Below are 18976 nucleotides of genomic sequence, written 5' to 3'. Positions count from 1 at the left end.
TTAGTAATCACTGCCCATGTCCCCCCAATCTCCTCAGCTCCTGGCAACCACTCATGTACTTTCTATCTCTATAGCTTGGCTTTTTCTGGACATTTCCATAGACATGGAATCTGCTTAATGTTTTCAGAGTTCATCCAGGTTGTAGCATGTGCCGGTACTTCGTTCCTTTTTATGGCTAAGTAATATTTTGTGTGGATATAGCACATTTTGTTTATCAATTCATCAGGTGATGGACGTTTGAGTCGTTTTCACTTTGGGGCTATAACAAATAATGCTACTATCATTTTCTGTACAAGCTTTTGTGTAAGCATATATTTTTGGTTATCTTGGATATATTCCTAGGAGTGGATTTGCAGGGTCATATGGTAAACTCTGTGTTTAACATTTTGAAGAACTGCCTGTGTTCCAGAGTGGCTGCACTATTTTACATTCCCACCAGCAATAAATGAGGGGTCTAATTTCTTTCTTTCTTTTTTTTAGAAAGAAAGGCATTTCTTAATTTTTTTCATCATTCATTCATTTATTTATTTTTGGCTGCGTTGGGTCTTTTGCTGCACGTGGGCTTTCTCTAGTTGCGGTGAGCAGGGGCTACTCTTCGTTGTGGTGCGCGGGCTTCTCATTGCGGTGTGCGAGCTTCTCATTGAGGTGGCTTCTCTTGTTGCGGAGCACGGACTCTAGGTGCGCAGGCCTCAGTAGTTGTGGCTCGCAGGCTGTAGAGCGCAGGCTCAGTAGTTGTGGCACACAGGCTTAGTTGCTCCTCAGCATGTGGGATCTTCCCAGACCAGAGCTCGAAACCGTGTCCCCTGCATTGGCAAGCGGATTCTTAACCACTGCACCACTAGGGAAGTCCCGAGGGGTCTAATTTCTCCACATCCTGGACAGCACTGTTACCAGTTTTTCTTACTGGTTATGCTAGTGAGTGTGAGGTGATATCTTCTGGTTTTGATTTGCATTTCCCTAATGACTAATGATGTTGAATATTCTTTCATATGTTTATTGGTCATTTGTATGTCTTTGGAGAAATGTATATTCAGAACCTTTGCCCATTTTTAAACTGGGCTATTTGTCTTTTTATTATTGAGTTGTAAGAGTTTTTTATGTATTCTGGGTACAAGCCCCTTATCAGATAAATGATTTGCAAATATGTTCTCCCATTTTGTGGGTTGTTTTTTCACTTTCTTGACGGTGTCCTTTGAAGCACAGAAGTTTTTAATTTTGGTGAAGTCCAGCTTATCAGTCTCTTACCACTTGTGCTATGGTGTCATATCTAAGAAATCATTATCTAACCCAAAGTCACAAAGTTTCGCTCCTGTGTTTTATTCTAAGAGTTTTATACGTTTAGCTCTTACATTTAAGGCTATGATCCACTTTGAGTTAAACATTGTATGCAAGTTAAGGTAAGGACTTTGCTTTTACATGTGTAGTTTAGGCTGCTCCACTACCTTGTGGGGTAGATAGCTTCATCTTTTATATGAAGAAACGAGGTTAAGTAAGGACCAGAGTCTCACACTAGGCAGAGTCAGAATTTGAACCCAGGCAACCAAATTCTTTTGCTTTTAACAACTGTACGGTGACTTTCAAAAATTGGATTTGAGTTTTCTGGCTTCACAAATTAAAGGTCACTAACAGTGAGAAAGTCTTTTCTGATTTCAGTTCTGGGGTGTTAGTCACATCTTCCCTAGAAAGTTCCTTTTCTAGGAAACTGGTGGGAAGCAGTGCTTTGTATGAGCTAATGGGCTTGAGTCTCAAAGTAATTTTGTAAAACATAGTTATCAGTTATTGAGCACTTGCTATAGATAGGCATCTTTTAAAGTATTTTGCATATATATACATACATATATATGTGTGTGTGTGTGTGTGTGTGTGTATATATATATATATATATATATATATATATATATACTTTTTTTGTTTTCTGTGCCAAGTGGCTTTCAGGATCTTAGATCCTGACCAGGGATTGAACCTGGGCCCAGCAGTGAGAGTGCCGAGTCCTAACCACTGGACTGCCAGGGAATTCCCTATATTTTATTTAATTGTCATAATACTCTTGATTTTAGATTGTGCAGGTAAGAAAGTTAAAGCTCAGAAAGGTTAAGTAACTTGCTCTCAAAAGTTGGTAATTAGGAAATACAAATCCTTTTTGAGACTGACAAGACTTTCTGACATATATACCCTTGCTGCCTGACAGCCATTTTGGTTTTACCTATCGGTAAATGGACTATAATGGTGCTTCTCAAGCTTGAGCATGTTTAAGAATCATGGGTTTTTTGGTTTGGTTTTGGTTTTGGGCTTTGAGTAACTAAGATAGGGACATAACACATAGGAATTTTGAAATACAAAAGTGCATAGGATATATAGTATAAAGAATGTATAGTAAGACTTCCATTTCTAATTGTTAGCCATCCAATTCTCCTCATAGGCAATCGTTGTTACCAGTCTGTGGAGCATATTTTTAAAATAAGGATTCCAGGTTCCACTTTCAGTGGCTCTGACTCAGTTTGTCCAGGTGGGGCCCAGGAGCCTGTATTTTTAACAAATAATCTCCAGAGATGGATGCAGGAAATCTGAAGACCACACTTTGAGAATGAAAAACACTGGGAAGGCTTAATTGTCTTGTAGTGACTTCACCTCCTAACTTTTTATACAATTTTGTATGATATGTATCTGAAAAATTTTTTTAGTTTTACTAAATTTTTGTTAAAATTTGGTGTTTTGCTATCTTCTTTGCATAACTTTTTTTCCTTCCTATATTGTTCTTTTTCTCATCCCCATTTATCCACATTTCAAGGAGGGAAAGCAGCAATTCTTTTATAAACTTACAAAATTCTGTATTGTAATTGTTTATTTTTCTGTCTTTTCCTTAGAAGTGTAAATTTTTCTTTTAATTTATTTATTTTTGGCTGCGTTGGGTCTTCGTTGCTGCACACGGGCTTTCTCTAGTTGTGGCGAGCGGGGGCTACTCTTCATTGTGGTGCGCGGGCTTCTCATTGCGGTGGCTTCTCTTGTTGCAGAGCGCAGGCTCTAGCTGCGTGGGCTTCAGTAGTTGCAGCACGCGGGCTCAGTAGTTGTGGTGCACGGACTTAGTTCCTCCGCAGCATGTGGGAGGACCAGGGATCGAACCCGCGTCCCCTGCATTGGCAGGCAGATTCGTAACCACTGTGCCACCAGGGAAGTCCCAAAAGTATAAATTCTTAAAGTCAGGGCTGACTTTAAACAGATACTGACAATACAGAATGCTCTGTATAAGTTTACAAAAGAAAAAGGTCATGGGCCGAGTACACCAGGATGTAAGAATCACTGACTGTAAGTCAGTCAAAACTACCAAGCGTAGGTTTACAAAAGAAACATTCACACTCAAAAGCTCAGAGAATGGGCTTCCCTGGTGGTGCAGTGGGTGAGAGTCTGCCTGCCGATGCAGGGGACATGTACGGGAAGATCCCACATGCCGCAGAGCGGCTGGGCCCGTGAGCCACGGCCGCTGGGCCTGCGCGTCCGGAGCCTGTGCTTCCGCAACGGGAGAGGCCGCAACAGTGAGAGGCCCGCGTACCGCAAAAAAAAAAAAAAAAAAAAAGCTCAGAGAAGATACTGAATGTTAAAACATGAAAGTTGAACCTCTCGGGGGGCAGAGGGAAGGTTTGGAAATCTTTCATTCAATTTATTCAGTGAGCAAGCCTCTGCTTTTTTCCTATAAAATAGATGGAGCTGAACACTGTGAGGAGACTCTGTCCTTGAGCAGGTGCCTGTGGAGTCAAGTAAACTACCTGCTTGGGATTTAGTGCATGCTACTGTCTCCCCTTGATCATCATGGCATGAATCCCAAAGAATATTCTTTGTCAATAGTTTATATGCTGATCAACCTTTATAATTCAACATCCACTTAGTTTTAGACAGCTGCTTTAAAAGTGAAAAATTTCCAGCTGGCTCTTCATATTTCCATATAGGTCAGTTTTTATGTTTTCCTTGATTCTTTTCTTCTTCAAACTCACATTAGTTTATGTTTTATCCTTGAAATACCTATATTTCCATCTCACATTGCTATTTGTAAGTGATATTCTCTAATATTTTTTCTCCAAGCTAGTTTCCTAAAATGTTATATTATTTTTTTATAAATTTTTAAAATGTTTATTTATTTATTTTTGCCCGTGTTGGGTCTTCATTGCTGCGTGTGGGCTTTCTCTAGTTGCGGCGAGCAGGGGATACTCGTCATTGCGGTGCGCGGGCTTCTCATTGGGGTGGCTTCTCTTGTTGTGAAGCACAGACTCTAGGCACGCGGGCTTCAGTAGTTGTGGCACGCGGGCTCAGTAGTTGTGGCTCATGGGCTCTAGAGCACAGGCTCAGTAGTTGTGGCGAACGGGCTTAGGTGCTCTGCAGCATGTGGGATCTTCCCGGACCAGGGGTTGAAACCGTGTCCCCTGCACTGGCAGGCGGATTCTTAATCACTGCACGACTAGGAAACCCCTAAAATGTTATATTAAATAGCTAAAAAATAAAATATTGAAAAATGAAATAAAATATTGGACCTGGCTATATTTTATGTGCTTGGAAATCTAATTTTTTAATTTATTTATTTTTGGCTGTGTTGGGTCTTCGTTGCTGCACGTGGGCTTTCTCTAGTTGTGGCGAGCGGGGACTACTCTTCTTTGAGGTGCACGTACTTCTCCTTGCAGTGGCTTCTCTTGTTGCAAAGCACAGGCCCTAGAGCACATGGGCTTCAGTAGTTGTGGCTCTGTGGCATGTGGGATCTTCCTGGACCAGGGCTTGAACCTGTGTCCCCTGCATTAACAGGTGGATTCTTAACTACTGAGCCACCAGGGAAGTCCCTAATTTTTTTTGACTAAAGGAAATTTATAATATATATAATGTTATACATGCATTTGTAGGTGATGAGCTGACTGTACTATGTCATAAAGCTAGAAACAGTGAAAGCTGGGATTAATATCCAGAGTTTCTGATTTTCTTTTTTTTTTTCTGTGGTGTTTTGATATAACAGCCCAGCTGGACTAGAACAGGCAGTGATCACATCATCTCAATCTGCTGAAAACCCTCCAGTGACTCCTACTGTAGTTGGGATATGGGCCAAATTTCCTGCCAGTGTCTAGAAGGCACTATTTGATCTGTATATTATCTCTCTCTCCAAATTCACCTTGATCCATTCTCTTCCGTAGTCACCGTTAGGCACCGTAGGTCACCCTTCAGTCTCTAGAGCTGCATTGTCCATTATGGTAGCTACCAGTCACACATGACTACCGATCACTTAAAATATGATACCATATTTACCATATTCTAATCTAAATGCATTTGTTCTGTAAGTGTAAAATACATACCACATTTCAAAGGCAGTATAAAAATTAATGTAAAATATCTCAATTTTGTCATTGTTAATATTCATAATGCTATAATTTTGGATATATTAGATAAACTAAAGCAAAATTAACTAATGTAATTAACCACTTTATTTTTACTTTTTAAATGTGTCTTCTAGAAAATTTAAAATTACGTGTCACATTATTTTTATTATTTGCATATTCTATTATTTTTAGTGGACAGCATATTTCTAGAACAGACTAAACTTACTTCCATTTCAGAAACTTTTCTTTTTAGTTGTTGTCTCTTCTGAATATTCTCTCACCAGATTTTCTCCTGATTGTTTTGTTTGTTTGTTTTTATTCTTTTTTTTTTGAATTTTATTTTATTTATTTTTTTATACAGCAGGTTCTTATGAGTCATCCATTTTATACACATTAGTGTATACAGGTCAATTCCAATCTCCCAGTTCATCACACCCCCACCCCCACCCACCGCTGCTTCCCCCCTTGGTGTCCATAGGTTTGTTCTCTACATCTGTGTCTCAATTTCTGCCCTGCAAACCGGTTCATCTGTATCATTCTTCTAGGTTTCACATATATGCGTTAATATACGATATTTGTTTTTCTCTTTCTGACTTACTTCACTCTGTATGACAGTCTCTAGATTCATCCACATCTCTACAAATGACCCAATTTCGTTCCTTTCTATGGCTGAGTAATATTCCATTGTATATATATACCACATCTTCTTTATTCATCAGTTGATGGGCATTTAGGTTGCTTCCATGACCTGGGTATTGTAAATAGTGCAGCAATGAACACTGGGGTGCATGTGGGGTTTTTTTTGTTTTTTTTTTTTGCGGTACGCGGACCTCTCACTGTTGTGGCCTCTCCCATTGCGGAGCACAGGCTCCGGACGTGCAGGCTCGGTGGCCAAAGCTCATGGGCCTAGCTGCTCCGCGGCATGTGGGATCTTCCCGAACCGGGGCACGAACCCGTGTCCCCTGCATCGGCAGGTAGACTCTCAACCACTGCGCCACCAGGGAAGCCCCCTCCAGCTTTCTTTTGATTTCCATTTGCATGGAAGATCTTTCTCCATCCCCTCACTTTCAGTCTGAATGTGTCCCTAGGTCTGAAGTGGGTCTCTTGTAGACAGCATATTTATGGGTCTTGTTTTTGTATGCATTCAGCAAGCCTGTGTCTTTTTGGTTGGAGCATTTAATTCATTCATGTTTAAGGTAATTATTGATATATATGTTCCTATTATCATTTTCTTTATTGTTTTGGGTTTGTTTCTGTAGGTCCTTTTCTTCTCTTGTGTTTCCCACTTAGAGAAGTTCCTTTAGCATTTGTTGGTTTGGTGGTGCTGAATTCTCTTAGCTTTTGCTTGTCTGTAAAGCTTTTGCTTGTCTGTAAAGCTTTTGATTTCTCCCTCAAATCTGAATGAGATCCTTGTGGGGTAGAGTAATCTTGGTTGTAGTTTCTTCCCTTTCATCACTTTAAGTATATCATGCCACTCCCTTCTGGCTTGTAGAGTTTCTGCTGAAAAATCAGCTGTTAACCTTATGGGAGTTCCCTTGTATGTTATTTGTTGTTTTTCCATTGCTGCTTTCAATAATTTTTCTTTGTCTTTAATTTTTGTCAGTTTGATTACTATGTGACTTGGCGTGTTTCTCCTTGGGTTTATCCTGTATGGGACTCTGCACTTCCTAGACTTGGGTGGCTCCTTCCTTTCCCATGTTAGGGAAGTTTTCGACTATAATCTCTTAAAATATTTTCTCAGGTCCTTTCTCTCTCTCTTCTCCTTCGGGGACCCCTATAATGCGAATGTTGCTGCATTTAATATTGTCCCAGAGGTCTCTTAGGCTGTCTGCATTTCTTTTCATTCTTTTTTCTTTATTCTGTTCGGCAGAAGTGAATTCCACCATTTTGTCTTCCAGGTTCTTCTGCCTCAGTTATTCTGCTATTGATTCCTTCTAGTGTAGTTTTCATTTCAGTTATTGTATTGTTCATCTGTGTTTGTTTGTTCTTTAATTCTTCTAGATCTTTGTTAAACATTTCTTGCATCTTTTCGACCTTTGCCTCCATTCTTTTTCCGAGGTCCTGGATCATCTTCACTATCATTATTCTGAATTCTTTTTCTGGAAGCTTGCCTATCTCCACTTCATTTAGTTGTTTTTCTGGGGTTTTATCTTGTTCCTTCATCTGGTACATAGCCCTCTGCCTTTTCATCTTGTCTGTCTTTCTGTGAATGTGGTTTTTGTTCCACAGGCTGCAGGGTTGTAGTTCTTCTTGCTTCTGCTCTGTGCCTTCTGGTGGATGAGGCTGTCTAAGAGGCTTGTGCAAGTTTCTTGATGGGAGGGACTGGTGGTGGGTAGAGCTGGCTGTTGCTTTGGTGGGCAGAGCTCAGTAAAACTTTAATCTGCTTGTCTGCTGATGGGTGGGGCTGGGTTCCCTCCCTGCTGGTTGTTTGGCCTGAGGTGACCCAACACTGGAGCCTACCTGGGCTCTTTGGTGGGGCTAATGGCGGACTCTGGGAGGGTTCACGCCAAGGAGTACTTCCCAGAACTTCTGCTGCCAGTGTCCTTGTCCTCACGGTGAGACACAGCCACCCCCCGCCTCTGCAGGAGACCTTCCAACACTAGCAGGTAGGTCTGGTTCAGTCTCCAGACCTACCTATGGGGTCACTGCTCCTTCCCCTTGGTCCCGATGCGCACACTACTTTGTGTGTGCCCTCCAAGAGTGGAGTCTCTGTTTCCTCCAGTCCTGTCGAAGTCCTGCAGTCAAATCCCGCTAGCCTTCAAAGTCTGATTCTCTAGGAATTCCTCCTCCCATTTCCGGACCCCCAGGTTGGGAAGCCTGACATGGGGCTCAGACCCTTCACTCCAGTGGGTGGACTTGTGGTATAAGTGTTCTCCAGTTTGTGAGTCACCCACCCAGCAGTTACGGGATTTGATTTTATTGTGATTGCACCCCTCCTACCATCTCATTGTGGCTTCTCCTTTGTCTTTGGATGTGGGGTATCTTTTTTGGTGAGTTCCAGTGTCTTCCTGTCAATGACTGTTCAGCAGTTAGTTGTGATTCTGGTGTTCTCACAAGAGGGAGTGAGAGCACGTCCTTCTACTCCGCCATCTTGAACCAATCTCCCTCCTGATTGTTTTTCTGATTTTCTTAAATAAGAAGGAACTTTCCTTTAAAGGAAGTTAAATGGTGAAGAAACAAGTGTCCATATAAGATTACATGTATTTGAATCCTTAGTCTTGTCTCCAGTAGGTTCTATTTGGGTGGAATTATATAAGTTACTCACAATTTCTGTACATTGGTTTTTCTCATCTCTAAAATTAGAGCAAAATAGCTTTTCTTTCTTCGTAAAATTGTGGTATGGATTATATCAGATGATACTACAGTAAATCACATATAATTGTACCTGGCATATAAGTGTTAATAAACATTAGCAGTGATGATGATAATGATAATAGTGATTCTATGGAACTTTGCTTATAGATATACAGGAAAAAAGTAAACATTATTAATATAATAACCTACTGTTATTCATAAAAGAGTGACAGGTTATTAATTTATGGTTCTAGGTTGTTATTTGATAAATCAAAATTAACTTGGATTCTATATAGAGTGAAGTGATTTCAAGGTTAAAATTTAGATAGTCACCTACAATTTATAATTTCATTTAATTCAATAGCTAAGTCATATATATGTCTGTGCCTTTAACTGTAATGGTATTATAGCCTAAAATAGATATTTTTATAATTTTTCTATTTCTACTCACCAGGGCAAATATAGGATGGAAATCTAACTGTTTTCTTATATATTTCCTGGTTTCTTATTTAACAAAAATGTCTGTTAAGACATTATCTATTTTATGGATTGAGGAGATAACAGCAGTTTGCTGCTGGGGACGTACAGCGATAGGAAAAGAAATGATTCCTGGCCTCCAAGGAATTTAGAATCTAGCAAAGGAAAAAGATTTGTAAATAACTAACAGAAGGAAGAATGAAATGAAAGCTACCCTAGAGGAGCAAGCAACTGACCTATCCTGGGGGTGGAGGTGTGCGGGTGTGGTACTAAGAGGACTGCTGGGGAGGTGAGGCTTCAGGGAGTAGGAGCCGTAGGGAGCTGGTGGCAGGCAGCATTCGGTTGCAGTGGCTTCTGTTAGATCAAAGCCTAGAGATGTGATGGACCAGAAAGTAGTCCTGTCTGCAGGCACGGTGCTGCCGCACGACAGGGAACGCCATGCTGACCTGGTGGGTTCAGCGCAGTTCACTCCTTTTTGACTGGAGCCAGCCTTGATTTTCACACTTTCTTTGTTGTATGTAATAATAGTGCCTTTCTTCTCATTTAGATTCCAAAATAAAAAGAGGGGTCAGGGTCTTTGGGGTTTCTCTCATCGTTACTAAGTAAAACCTGCAGTGTTTCTTCTCTGGTAAATTCTGTCACATGCAACTCACTGCTTATCTTTTCCCTGCACCGTTCTCTGAGACACTGTGGAAGGACTTGTGTTTGTGCTGCAGTGACCCAGTAACAGAGTCTCCAAGTCCTCTTTTTACTTCACTATACAGATGTTTTAGGACCAGATTTTTAGGCACAGTTGATGTTATTTTTTGGCCCCCTTTTCTTTCACAAGCTCTTTGTCTTTGACTTAATCTTGAGGCCGCAATGAATTTTGTTTATTAACCCCATTTTTCTGTTGAACAGGATTTGTAATTTTTAGTGACTTAATACTTTGTAGATTGTAAATATCTGGTGTCTAAGTACTACAGCCTTCCTTTCTTCATTTTTCCTTTCTAGGACAGTCTATTCACTTGCTATGGGTTTTGCCATTATTTGTGTCTTTGCACATGGCAGGTGTTAGACTGTCTAGAGAGGCCTTACCACCATGGGCAGGGTGCTTTGCATGACTGAAATGGTAGTATGCGTTATTGCTTAGTACTCCACATGATGTTTTCCTTTTTATGTGTGTAAGAAATTTGTATCCTGAGGGCTAAGAGATTAGTTAATATGTTGCTTCTCTTGGAAATGAGAAAGAGAATAAATTCTGATTTTCCTAAAATGATATAACATTTTGTTCTTTTTTTTTTTTAGGATATGATATTCACTTTTGTGACAAGAAAATCCTGTTGCTAGAAGCAGGTCCAAAGAAAGTACTGGCGAAATTGCCAGAAACTTACAGCAACAGGGTCAGCTCCATTTCCCCTGGCTCCGCAACCCTTCTCAGTAGTGAGTAGAAGATCCTCTGTCGTAGAACCAATCTCCTGTCTCTCTTGACTTTCCAGTGTGTCCCATAGAGCAGAGTCAGCAGAGCATCTGGCGAGGAGGGAACTCACTGAGATGGGTGGGAAGAGGAGGGTGGGGTTGGTAAGTCTAGTACATAGTCGAAGATGAGGACCCCTGGAATTGTTCGTGTGTCAACTCGCAGTCTGAGGAAGACATCTCTGGGACGTGTGGCTCCATGTAGACATCATTTGTGATGTTGGGTCATTATGAATTGGTGGAATTGAAACTATATGAACTAATTACGATCATTCGCTTCTAGTAACAGCATACTCTTCATTTCCAGAGTCAGCCCTATAGGGGGCTGGGGAGCCTGAATGCTAAGTGCTCGTAGGGTGTAGGTGGATGTGTACACCTGGAACCAGTTAGCAAATTATCTTAAGGTCTTTGTCTAATGTTACTCCCTCAAGCCATCCTATCTAGAAACACCCCATCTAAAATTAAACTCTTGCATGACTCTCTAGCTCCTTATACTGCTTTATTTTTCTTTATAACACTACCTGACATTTTATTATGAATTTTTTTTTAATTGTCTATCTCTCCAACTAGAATGTCAGCTGCTGAAGGGCAGAGATTTGTCTGTTTGGTTTCCCGCTTTATGCTCAGTACCTAGAAGTGTATCTGGCACATAGTAAGTGCTCAATAAATATTTCCTCAATGAATGAATCGGTTTAGTGCTCTGGAATTAAGCAAAAAATAGTCTTTATCCAGGGAGTTTGTATCCTCAATAGGATGATGAAGGAAAAGAAAATACGGATTTGGTTTATTTCCCCCACTTTATTATTTCCCCCACTTTAATGTGATTTGACCTTTGATCATGAAAGCTGGGTCTTTTTCATGCTGTATATTCTGAACTGGGGAACAGAGTAGCTTAGCTCCTAGCATCAAACAGGATAGAAGTGAAGAGTATTTCCCTATTATTGGAGAACACTGAAAACAACCTCTTACTTAACAGGAAGGAGAGAGAAAGGGGAACCCAGGAGGGATGCCAGTCCCATCAGGTTGCTTTGGTCTGTATATAACTCCTTTCTTCTGTAGGTTTTGGTGCCTGGGACCACATCTGCAACATGAGATACAGAGCCTTTCGTCGAATGCAGGTGCCTCCTTTATCACCTTTGGCTTATCTTGGTTTATCTTGAGTTAAGATATTGGAGTTCACATTCTCCAGGTTTTCTGTAAATGTGGGAGGAATTCAGACAGAGTTTACACTCAGTCAAAGGAAGTAGGAGGGAAGCATTCATGAGAGAATTTTCTTCCCACCTTATACTTCCCGCCAGAGGGACTGACAAACTGTGGTTTTCCTGCTTCAATCAATGCTCAGTTTGACTGGAGTAATATTTCCTTTTCCTTGGGTTGTAATACAACTTTCCCTTTGTGTTTCCAGGTGTGGGATGCCTGCTCAGAAGCTCTGATAATGTTCGATAAGGATAATCTAGATGACATGGGCTGTATAGTGGAGAACAATGTCATCATGCATGCTCTCACTAAGCAGCTGGAGGCTGTGTCAGGTGAGGTATCTATCTCTTCCATCTTCCACTCACTTTCTGGAAGATGAACTAAGAGTTATTCTGGGACTTACTGGAAGGATCCCTTCTACAGATACTGATGTCCACCATAAAGAAGCCCTCTAACAGTTATCTCAGGGATGTTCTTTCTCTTTCTCTTTTTTTTTTAAACAGCTTTATTCAGGTATAACTTACATACCAATAATTCACTGATTTTAAGTGTACAATTCAGTGATTTTTCAATCTATTTATAGAGTTGTGCCACCATCACCACAATATGATTATAGAACATTCCTATTACTCAGAAGTAAACCTCGTACCTGTTTACAGTCATTCCCCATTCCCACTCCTAGCCCCTGGCACCACTAATCTACTTTCTGTTTTTTGAGATTTGCCTATTCTGGACATTTCATGTAGATAGAATGATACAATATGTATTTTTTAATGTCTGACTTCTCTCACTAAATGCATTTTTGAGACTCATTCATGTTGTAGTATGTATCAGTACTCCAGTCTTTTTTACTGCCCAGTAGTATTTCATTGTGTGGACATTTTGGGTTGTTTCCACTTTTTGATGATTGTGAATAAAGCTATGAATATTTATGGACAAGGTTTTGTGTGGACATGTTTCATTTCTGCTGGGTGGATACTTAGGAGTAGAATTGCTGGGTCATGTAATAATTCTATGTTTAACATTTTCATAAACTGCCAAACTTTAAAGAGGCTCTACCATGTCCCTTTCCCACCAACAATATATAAGGGTTCCAATTTCTCCACCAACACTTTATTCCCCTCAACCTTTTTTTTTTTAATAGCCGTCCTAGTAACTGAAGTGGTATTTCACTGTAGTTTTTTTGTTTATTTTGTTTGGCCACACCACACAGCACGCGGGATCTCAGTTCCCCGACCAGGGAGTGAACCTGTGCCCCCTGCATTGGGAGCACAGAATCTTAACCACTATACTGCCAGGGAAGTCCCATCTCGTAATTTGATTGTATTTACCTGATGAATAATAATGTTGAGTGTCTTTTCATGTACTTGTTGGCTATTTGTATATCTGTGTTTTTTTTTTTTTTTTTTTTTTTTTTGGCTGTATCGGGTCTTAGTTGTGGCATGTGGGATCTTTCGTTGCGGTGCTCAGGCTTCTCTCTAGTTGTGGTGTGTGGGCTTAGTTGCCCCATGGCTTGTGGGATCTTAGTTCCCCGACCAGAGATCGAACCTGCGTCCCCTGCATTGGAAGGTGGATTCTTAAACACTGGACCACGAGGGAAGTCCCTATTTGTATATCTTCTTTGGAGAAGTGTCTGTTTAAAATCTTTTGCTCATTTTAAAACTAGATTGTCTTTCTTTTTATTTATTTATTTGTTTTTTAAATTTTTTTTGGCTGTGTTGGGTCTTCGTTGCTGTGCACGGGTTTTCTCTGGTTGCAGTGAGCAGGAGCTACTGTTCATTGCAGTCCATGGACTTCTCATTGCGGTGGCTTCTCTTGTTGCGGAGCACGGGTTCTAGGTGCACAGGCTTCAGTAGTTGTGGCGTGTGGGCTCTAGAGTGCAGGCGCAGTAGTTGTGGTGCACGGACTTAGCTGCTCCGCGGCATGTGGGATCTTCCCGGACCAGGGATTGAACCCATGTCCCCTGCATTGGCAGGCGGATTCTTAACCACTGCGCCACCAGGGAGGTCCTAAAGATAATTTAGATCTAATAGTCACTTAGAAACATGTCCCATAATATATTGGTGAAAAAAAGTGTGTGTCATATGATCCCACTTGTGTGTGTATGTGTGTGGGGTGTGTGTGCATATACACACATAGGAAATTGTTTGGAAAGCTATACAACAAAGCTTTAACTAGCTGTCTCTGAGTGGTATGATTAAAGGTGATTTTTTTCCCCCCTTTTTAAACCTTTCTTTGTGGTTCAGACTTTTACACAAAGTAAAAGTAGTAAGCATGTACTTCTTATGATCAGAAAAGTAAAATGACTTCCAGTGGGAAGAAAAATCTTATGAAATCTAGAACTTGTTTGAGTCTGTGGTATTCCCCACCCTATTTGCTTTGAAAACACATGTGGATTCATGTAGGCATAGAGTGAAACTGGAGCAGGATCATGAAGATGGGAAGAGTGCCTCATGCAGGTGACAGTTCAGTGAGAGCTTACTTTTTTTTGTCCTTGTTTTCCTCACACTGATTCATCCCTGTGGCCTCTGTCATTTATTAGCTCTTAGACCATAGCATAGATCACATGAGTTATTTTTGAGATCTTTACTCTTCTTGTTTAGGAGTAAATGATAAGATAAAGATAAGCTGTCTTGGGACTTTGCTTTAGTTTTTTCCTCAGCCTGTGGGCCAACTGTCTAATGTTTTGTTTTTTCTCTTTTGACCTCCCTAGACCGAGTGACCGTTCTCTACAAGAGCAAAGCAGTCAGCTATACCTGGCCTTATCCATTTTCTATGGCAGACTCCAGCCCTTGGGTTCATATTACCCTAGGTGATGGCAGCATCCTCCAGACCAAATTGTTGGTAGTTGAAGATTCTTATTTTGCCAGGGGTCTCGCATATCCACATCTTGTTAGATTCTAGGGTCTCTAGTTTTAGATCTAAGCTATAGTTAAAGTTAATTTTAGGCAAAACTTTTGGTTATAAGGACCCATACCCACTCAAACCAGCTCCAGTTAAGATGGTTCTGTTGTAAATCCTGTACAGGACGCAATCTCTTGGACCATCATAGGTCTTGAAATAAAGGATAGCTGGCCTTACAGGGACAGGAATCAGAGGGTCAGAAATTGAGGCTGTTCCTTCCCTCTCAGGAGTCCTGTAGTCGTTCATCTCCTTGCATCTCCCATTTTTTTCTCTTTCTGCTCATCAGCTTCCCCTTTTCCATGGCAGCCGTTCCCAACCTTACTTCAGGATTCTTCAACTCTAGCGCCTGCCTTATTGCTTTCTAGTTCAAATATCAAGAGACTTTGGCTCAGTTTAACCTACGGCTGGCACCTCTTGGATCAGATGTCCAGCTTTGGTCTGTTAATTGAAGCTGGGATCGCATATGTAGGGCTACCCCTCTTGGGGCTGGGAGTGAGGCAGGCATGATAAAGAGTTACCTGCCACAGACGGGCTTGCCACCAGTGGGAACTAGAGAAAACTTTTAGGAGGCAGAGACAAACTTCTGGAACAGTTTCGTTAATTAAAAGGTTTTAAGACTCAGCAGGCTCTTGTCTCCATGCAGATTGGTGCAGATGGCCACAACTCAGGCGTACGGCAGGCCGCTGGGATCCAAAACGTTAGCTGGAACTATGACCAGTCCGCTGTTGTGGCTACTCTGCATTTATCGGAGGTAAGATCCTGAGCCCACCATCTGGGGGCCTTGCTCGGGTTTAACTGGTACTGGGGAGATATGGGGATATATGTATATCTATAGCTGAGTCACTGTGTTATAAAGCAGAAACTAACACACCATTGTAAAGCAATTACACTCCAATAAAGATGTTAAAAAAATAAAAAATAAAATACATATAGATATCTTATGACCTAGGAAAAAAAACAATAATAATTGGTACTGGGTACTTCTCACAAGAACTCTTCTCCTCTCCGTTGTAGGCCACAGAAAACAATGTAGCTTGGCAGAGATTCCTCCCCTCTGGGCCCATTGCTCTGCTTCCGGTAAGAAGTCCTTCTGGCTAGTCTGCTTAAACACGTCAAGCCTTCCTCTTTTAGAACTTCATTTTCTCTCAGCCTTTTTCTGGTTTCAAGGGAATATGCCCAGGCTAGCTTTGTTACCCCTTCTTGTCTTTCTTTGTGCTTGAGAGCTCTTAAGAACAGAGGTTTTAGCCCTTGGTATTGATGTTCTTTTGACACAGCTCTCAGACACTTTGAGTTCCTTGGTTTGGTCCACATCCCATGAACATGCAGCAGAGCTGGTCAGCATGGATGAGGAAAAGTTTGTGGATGCCGTTAACTCTGCCTTTGTGAGTATCACCAGCTGACGATATGTTGCTGGGATAGATACAGAAAGGTGGTTTTGAGTAAGAAAAGAGGAACAACCAACCAGCTGCCCCTTTGAACCTGTAACGCTTGATGTGGAGTATGTGGAGGAGGGGACTCAGGAAAATGTACAACAAAGAAATTAATTAGTGTGCTCTTCTGAGGGTTGAGGGCTGCTGCTATGCTGACTGAAACAGCTGCCTGGGTGGTAGTTACTTGGATAAGTAACTTTTTTTGAAGCTGTAATACTTTGATAATTTTTAACAGATGCCAAGTACCTGAACCATTGAAGCCTGATTCATCAGAAGTGTTTCTGGGGAGGGGCTGAGCACATTTCCATAGTGAGCTTAAGAGTAAGCTTTGTAGAGAGATATGGGTTCAATATTGGTTCTACCTGTTAATCTCCTGAAAAATGGAAATAGTATCACCAACCTCTTAGGGTTTAATAGTAATAAAAGTCTAAAGACTTAGAGAGAATTTATGTAAAATGCTTGGAACATACCTAGTACATTATAGGGTACTCAACAAATGGTAATTATTACTGGAGTAGACATAGCCTTTAGATAATACAGACACCAATATTTTTGGAGTTCAAATGTCACATTATCTGAATTCACTAATGATAATGATCGATAACATTTATCCAGCACTTACTATGTGCCAGGTACAGGTGAAGAGTTTTTTAAACATGTATTTATGTATTTAATTCAGTGAACCATTGAGGTAGGTACTATTATCCTGCTCACTTAGAGATAGGTAACTTGCCTGAGGTCATACAGCTGGCGGCAAAGCTGGGTTCTGAAATCAGGCTGGCCCTTGAGCCTATCCTTTTAACCACCAAACTCTACTGCCTTGCTAATGACTTCACACTGGTTTACAGTGAAGAACTTAAGCTCCCCTGCTCTGTAGTAACAACAAGAATAAAAAGAACTGAACGCACTGAAGTGGCTTCCAAGATAAATGGTGACCCTTTATGGGTCATTTAGTAGATATTCCTGGCATAGGCCTTTGCAGTACATTCATTCAGCAGGAGTTATGAGTGCTTCTATATAGAAGGCTTTGGAGTTGGACAAATGAGACATAGTCCCTGATTTCAGGAAGCTCAGTCAAGTGAGGGAGAAAGATATAGAAATGACAGTTTTGATACAGTGGTGGAGTATGCATAGGATACTGTGGGAGCATGGAGGAGAAAGACACAGAAGGTTTGGAGGGAGGTTTACAAAAAGGGGTGACAGCTTCTGCATGCTCTGAGGTGTTATCCTGGTGAACTAGAAGTGGGAGGACATTCTAAGTAGAGGGGTGTGTGGAGGCAAGAGCATGTTGTAGAGTGAGCTACTTTGTGGCTGCATGTGCATTTTGAGGGTAGGATTAGTGAAAGGTGAGGCTCAGAGGTAGGTAGGGGCAGCTCATGAGCAGTTTGGCTTGATCCTAAAGCCTGTGGGGAGGGATGAGAAGTTGCATTTTGCATTTGTTTGAGGGACTTGTCACTTTAGTGACACAAATCAGTTTAGGTGTGTTAGGTACCACTACCCTTGGCTGTGGTTATAAAATGGTTGCCTTGTTGAATTTTTAATTCCCTGCTGGAGTCGCTGATGAAATTTCACTTTGTTTTGTGGCTGGTGCTACTCAGTGGAGTGATGCCAACCACACAGACTTCATCGACTCGGCTGGCTCCATGCTGCAGTATGCGGTCGCCTTTCTGAAGCCCACTAAGATCTCAGCTCGCCAGCTGCCCCCAAGTGTAGCCAGGGTGGATGCCAAAAGCCGAATACTGTTTCCTCTTGGGTTGGGACATGCTGCTGAGTACGTCCGGCCTCGGCTGGCACTCATTGGGTAAGATAATAACAGAGCAGGGCCACTCCTTTTCACTCTGCGCTGGAGGCTACACCTGAACTCTGCTTTATCCTTAGGGATGCAGCCCACAGAGTCCACCCACTTGCAGGACAAGGTGCCAACATGGGCTTTGGGGATATCTCCAGCTTGCTGCATCACCTCAGGACTGCAGCCTTCAATGGGAAAGACTTAGGTAAGGATTCAAGTACCTTAGAGAGGTATCCCAAGGTCCTATAATACGGGAAGATCAGGTAAATGGCCCTTAGTAGCTAGATGTAGTAGACATAAATGTATCTGGTTTGCTAGGAAGGAAAACTTCACTACTGAATTAGGGATTTAACCTTTCCTTTTCCCTTCAGGCTCCATGAGTCACCTCACAGCTTATGAAACAGACAGACAGCGTCACAACACTGCTCTTCTGGCTGCTACTGACCTACTAAAACGGCTGTATTCTACCAGTGCCGCCCCACTGGTGCTGCTCAGGACGTGGGGCTTGCAGGCTACAAATGCAGTGTCTCCGCTCAAAGTAAGAGAGTTCTCCCAGATCTCCAAGAGTCTTGCTCACTGAGGAATGACTTCGCCAATGACTTGGTTTCTTTAATTTTCTCGGCTGTAAAATTATCATCTTTATCTGAATACCTTCCCCCGTGGTTATGAGCAGAAATATCCCTTCCGAGGTTTTTGGTGCCAGGGCCCACATCTAAGCAGTACCTTTATATAAGGGCTTAAAATAGTGAATAGGGGCTTGTAAAGATAAAGATGCTTAAACTCCTTTTGCTGCTTCGCCAGCTTCTTTCCTGAGAAACTTGCATTAAAAGACACTTTGGAGGGACTCAGGAGGAGAATCTGGGACTTTTGCCAAATTTTTGCTTTAATCACTTTAGATATTTTAAAGTATTATCTTCACCTGCCCACATACTTTACAATGTCAGAGTATCACTCACTTTGTTTCATTTTTTCCTCCAGGAACAGATTATGGCCTTTGCAAGCAAATGAATGCTCCTCTTCTGGATCTTTTCCCAAGACCACCACGTATTTTCAAGATTTAATTTAATAAATTTACATTAGAA

At 41.4% G+C, this 18976-nt stretch overlaps 1 protein-coding gene across 7 annotated transcripts in view; it reads left to right on the top strand.

The window, feature by feature from the left end:
- COQ6 (coenzyme Q6, monooxygenase) overlaps positions 1 to 18976 on the top strand; it is a 20050-nt gene extending 1074 nt beyond the window's left edge. For 3 of the 7 annotated variants that reach the window (XM_067730506.1, XM_067730542.1, XM_067730492.1), the window contains exons 2-12: positions 10407 to 10541; positions 11634 to 11692; positions 11980 to 12103; positions 14485 to 14615; positions 15319 to 15426; positions 15690 to 15752; positions 15950 to 16057; positions 17704 to 17906; positions 17984 to 18099; positions 18266 to 18432; positions 18873 to 18976. In XM_067730506.1, the coding sequence (XP_067586607.1) occupies positions 11663 to 11692; positions 11980 to 12103; positions 14485 to 14615; positions 15319 to 15426; positions 15690 to 15752; positions 15950 to 16057; positions 17704 to 17906; positions 17984 to 18099; positions 18266 to 18432; positions 18873 to 18902 (1080 nt within the window). In that variant the 5' untranslated portion in view covers positions 10407 to 10541; positions 11634 to 11662 and the 3' untranslated portion in view covers positions 18903 to 18976. Of the gene's footprint in view, positions 1 to 10406; positions 10542 to 11144; positions 11227 to 11633; positions 11693 to 11979; positions 12104 to 14484; positions 14616 to 15318; positions 15427 to 15689; positions 15753 to 15949; positions 16058 to 17703; positions 17907 to 17983; positions 18100 to 18265; positions 18433 to 18872 lie in introns of all 7 variants that reach the window. The other 4 variants (XM_067730525.1, XM_067730516.1, XM_067730533.1 and 1 more) reach the window with 4 other exon arrangements.

The sequence above is a fragment of the Pseudorca crassidens genome, chromosome 1 (assembly GCF_039906515.1).
Source record: "Pseudorca crassidens isolate mPseCra1 chromosome 1, mPseCra1.hap1, whole genome shotgun sequence".
Classification (NCBI taxonomy): Eukaryota; Metazoa; Chordata; class Mammalia; order Artiodactyla; family Delphinidae; genus Pseudorca; species Pseudorca crassidens.
This window is presented reverse-complemented; position numbering and strand designations above follow the sequence as displayed.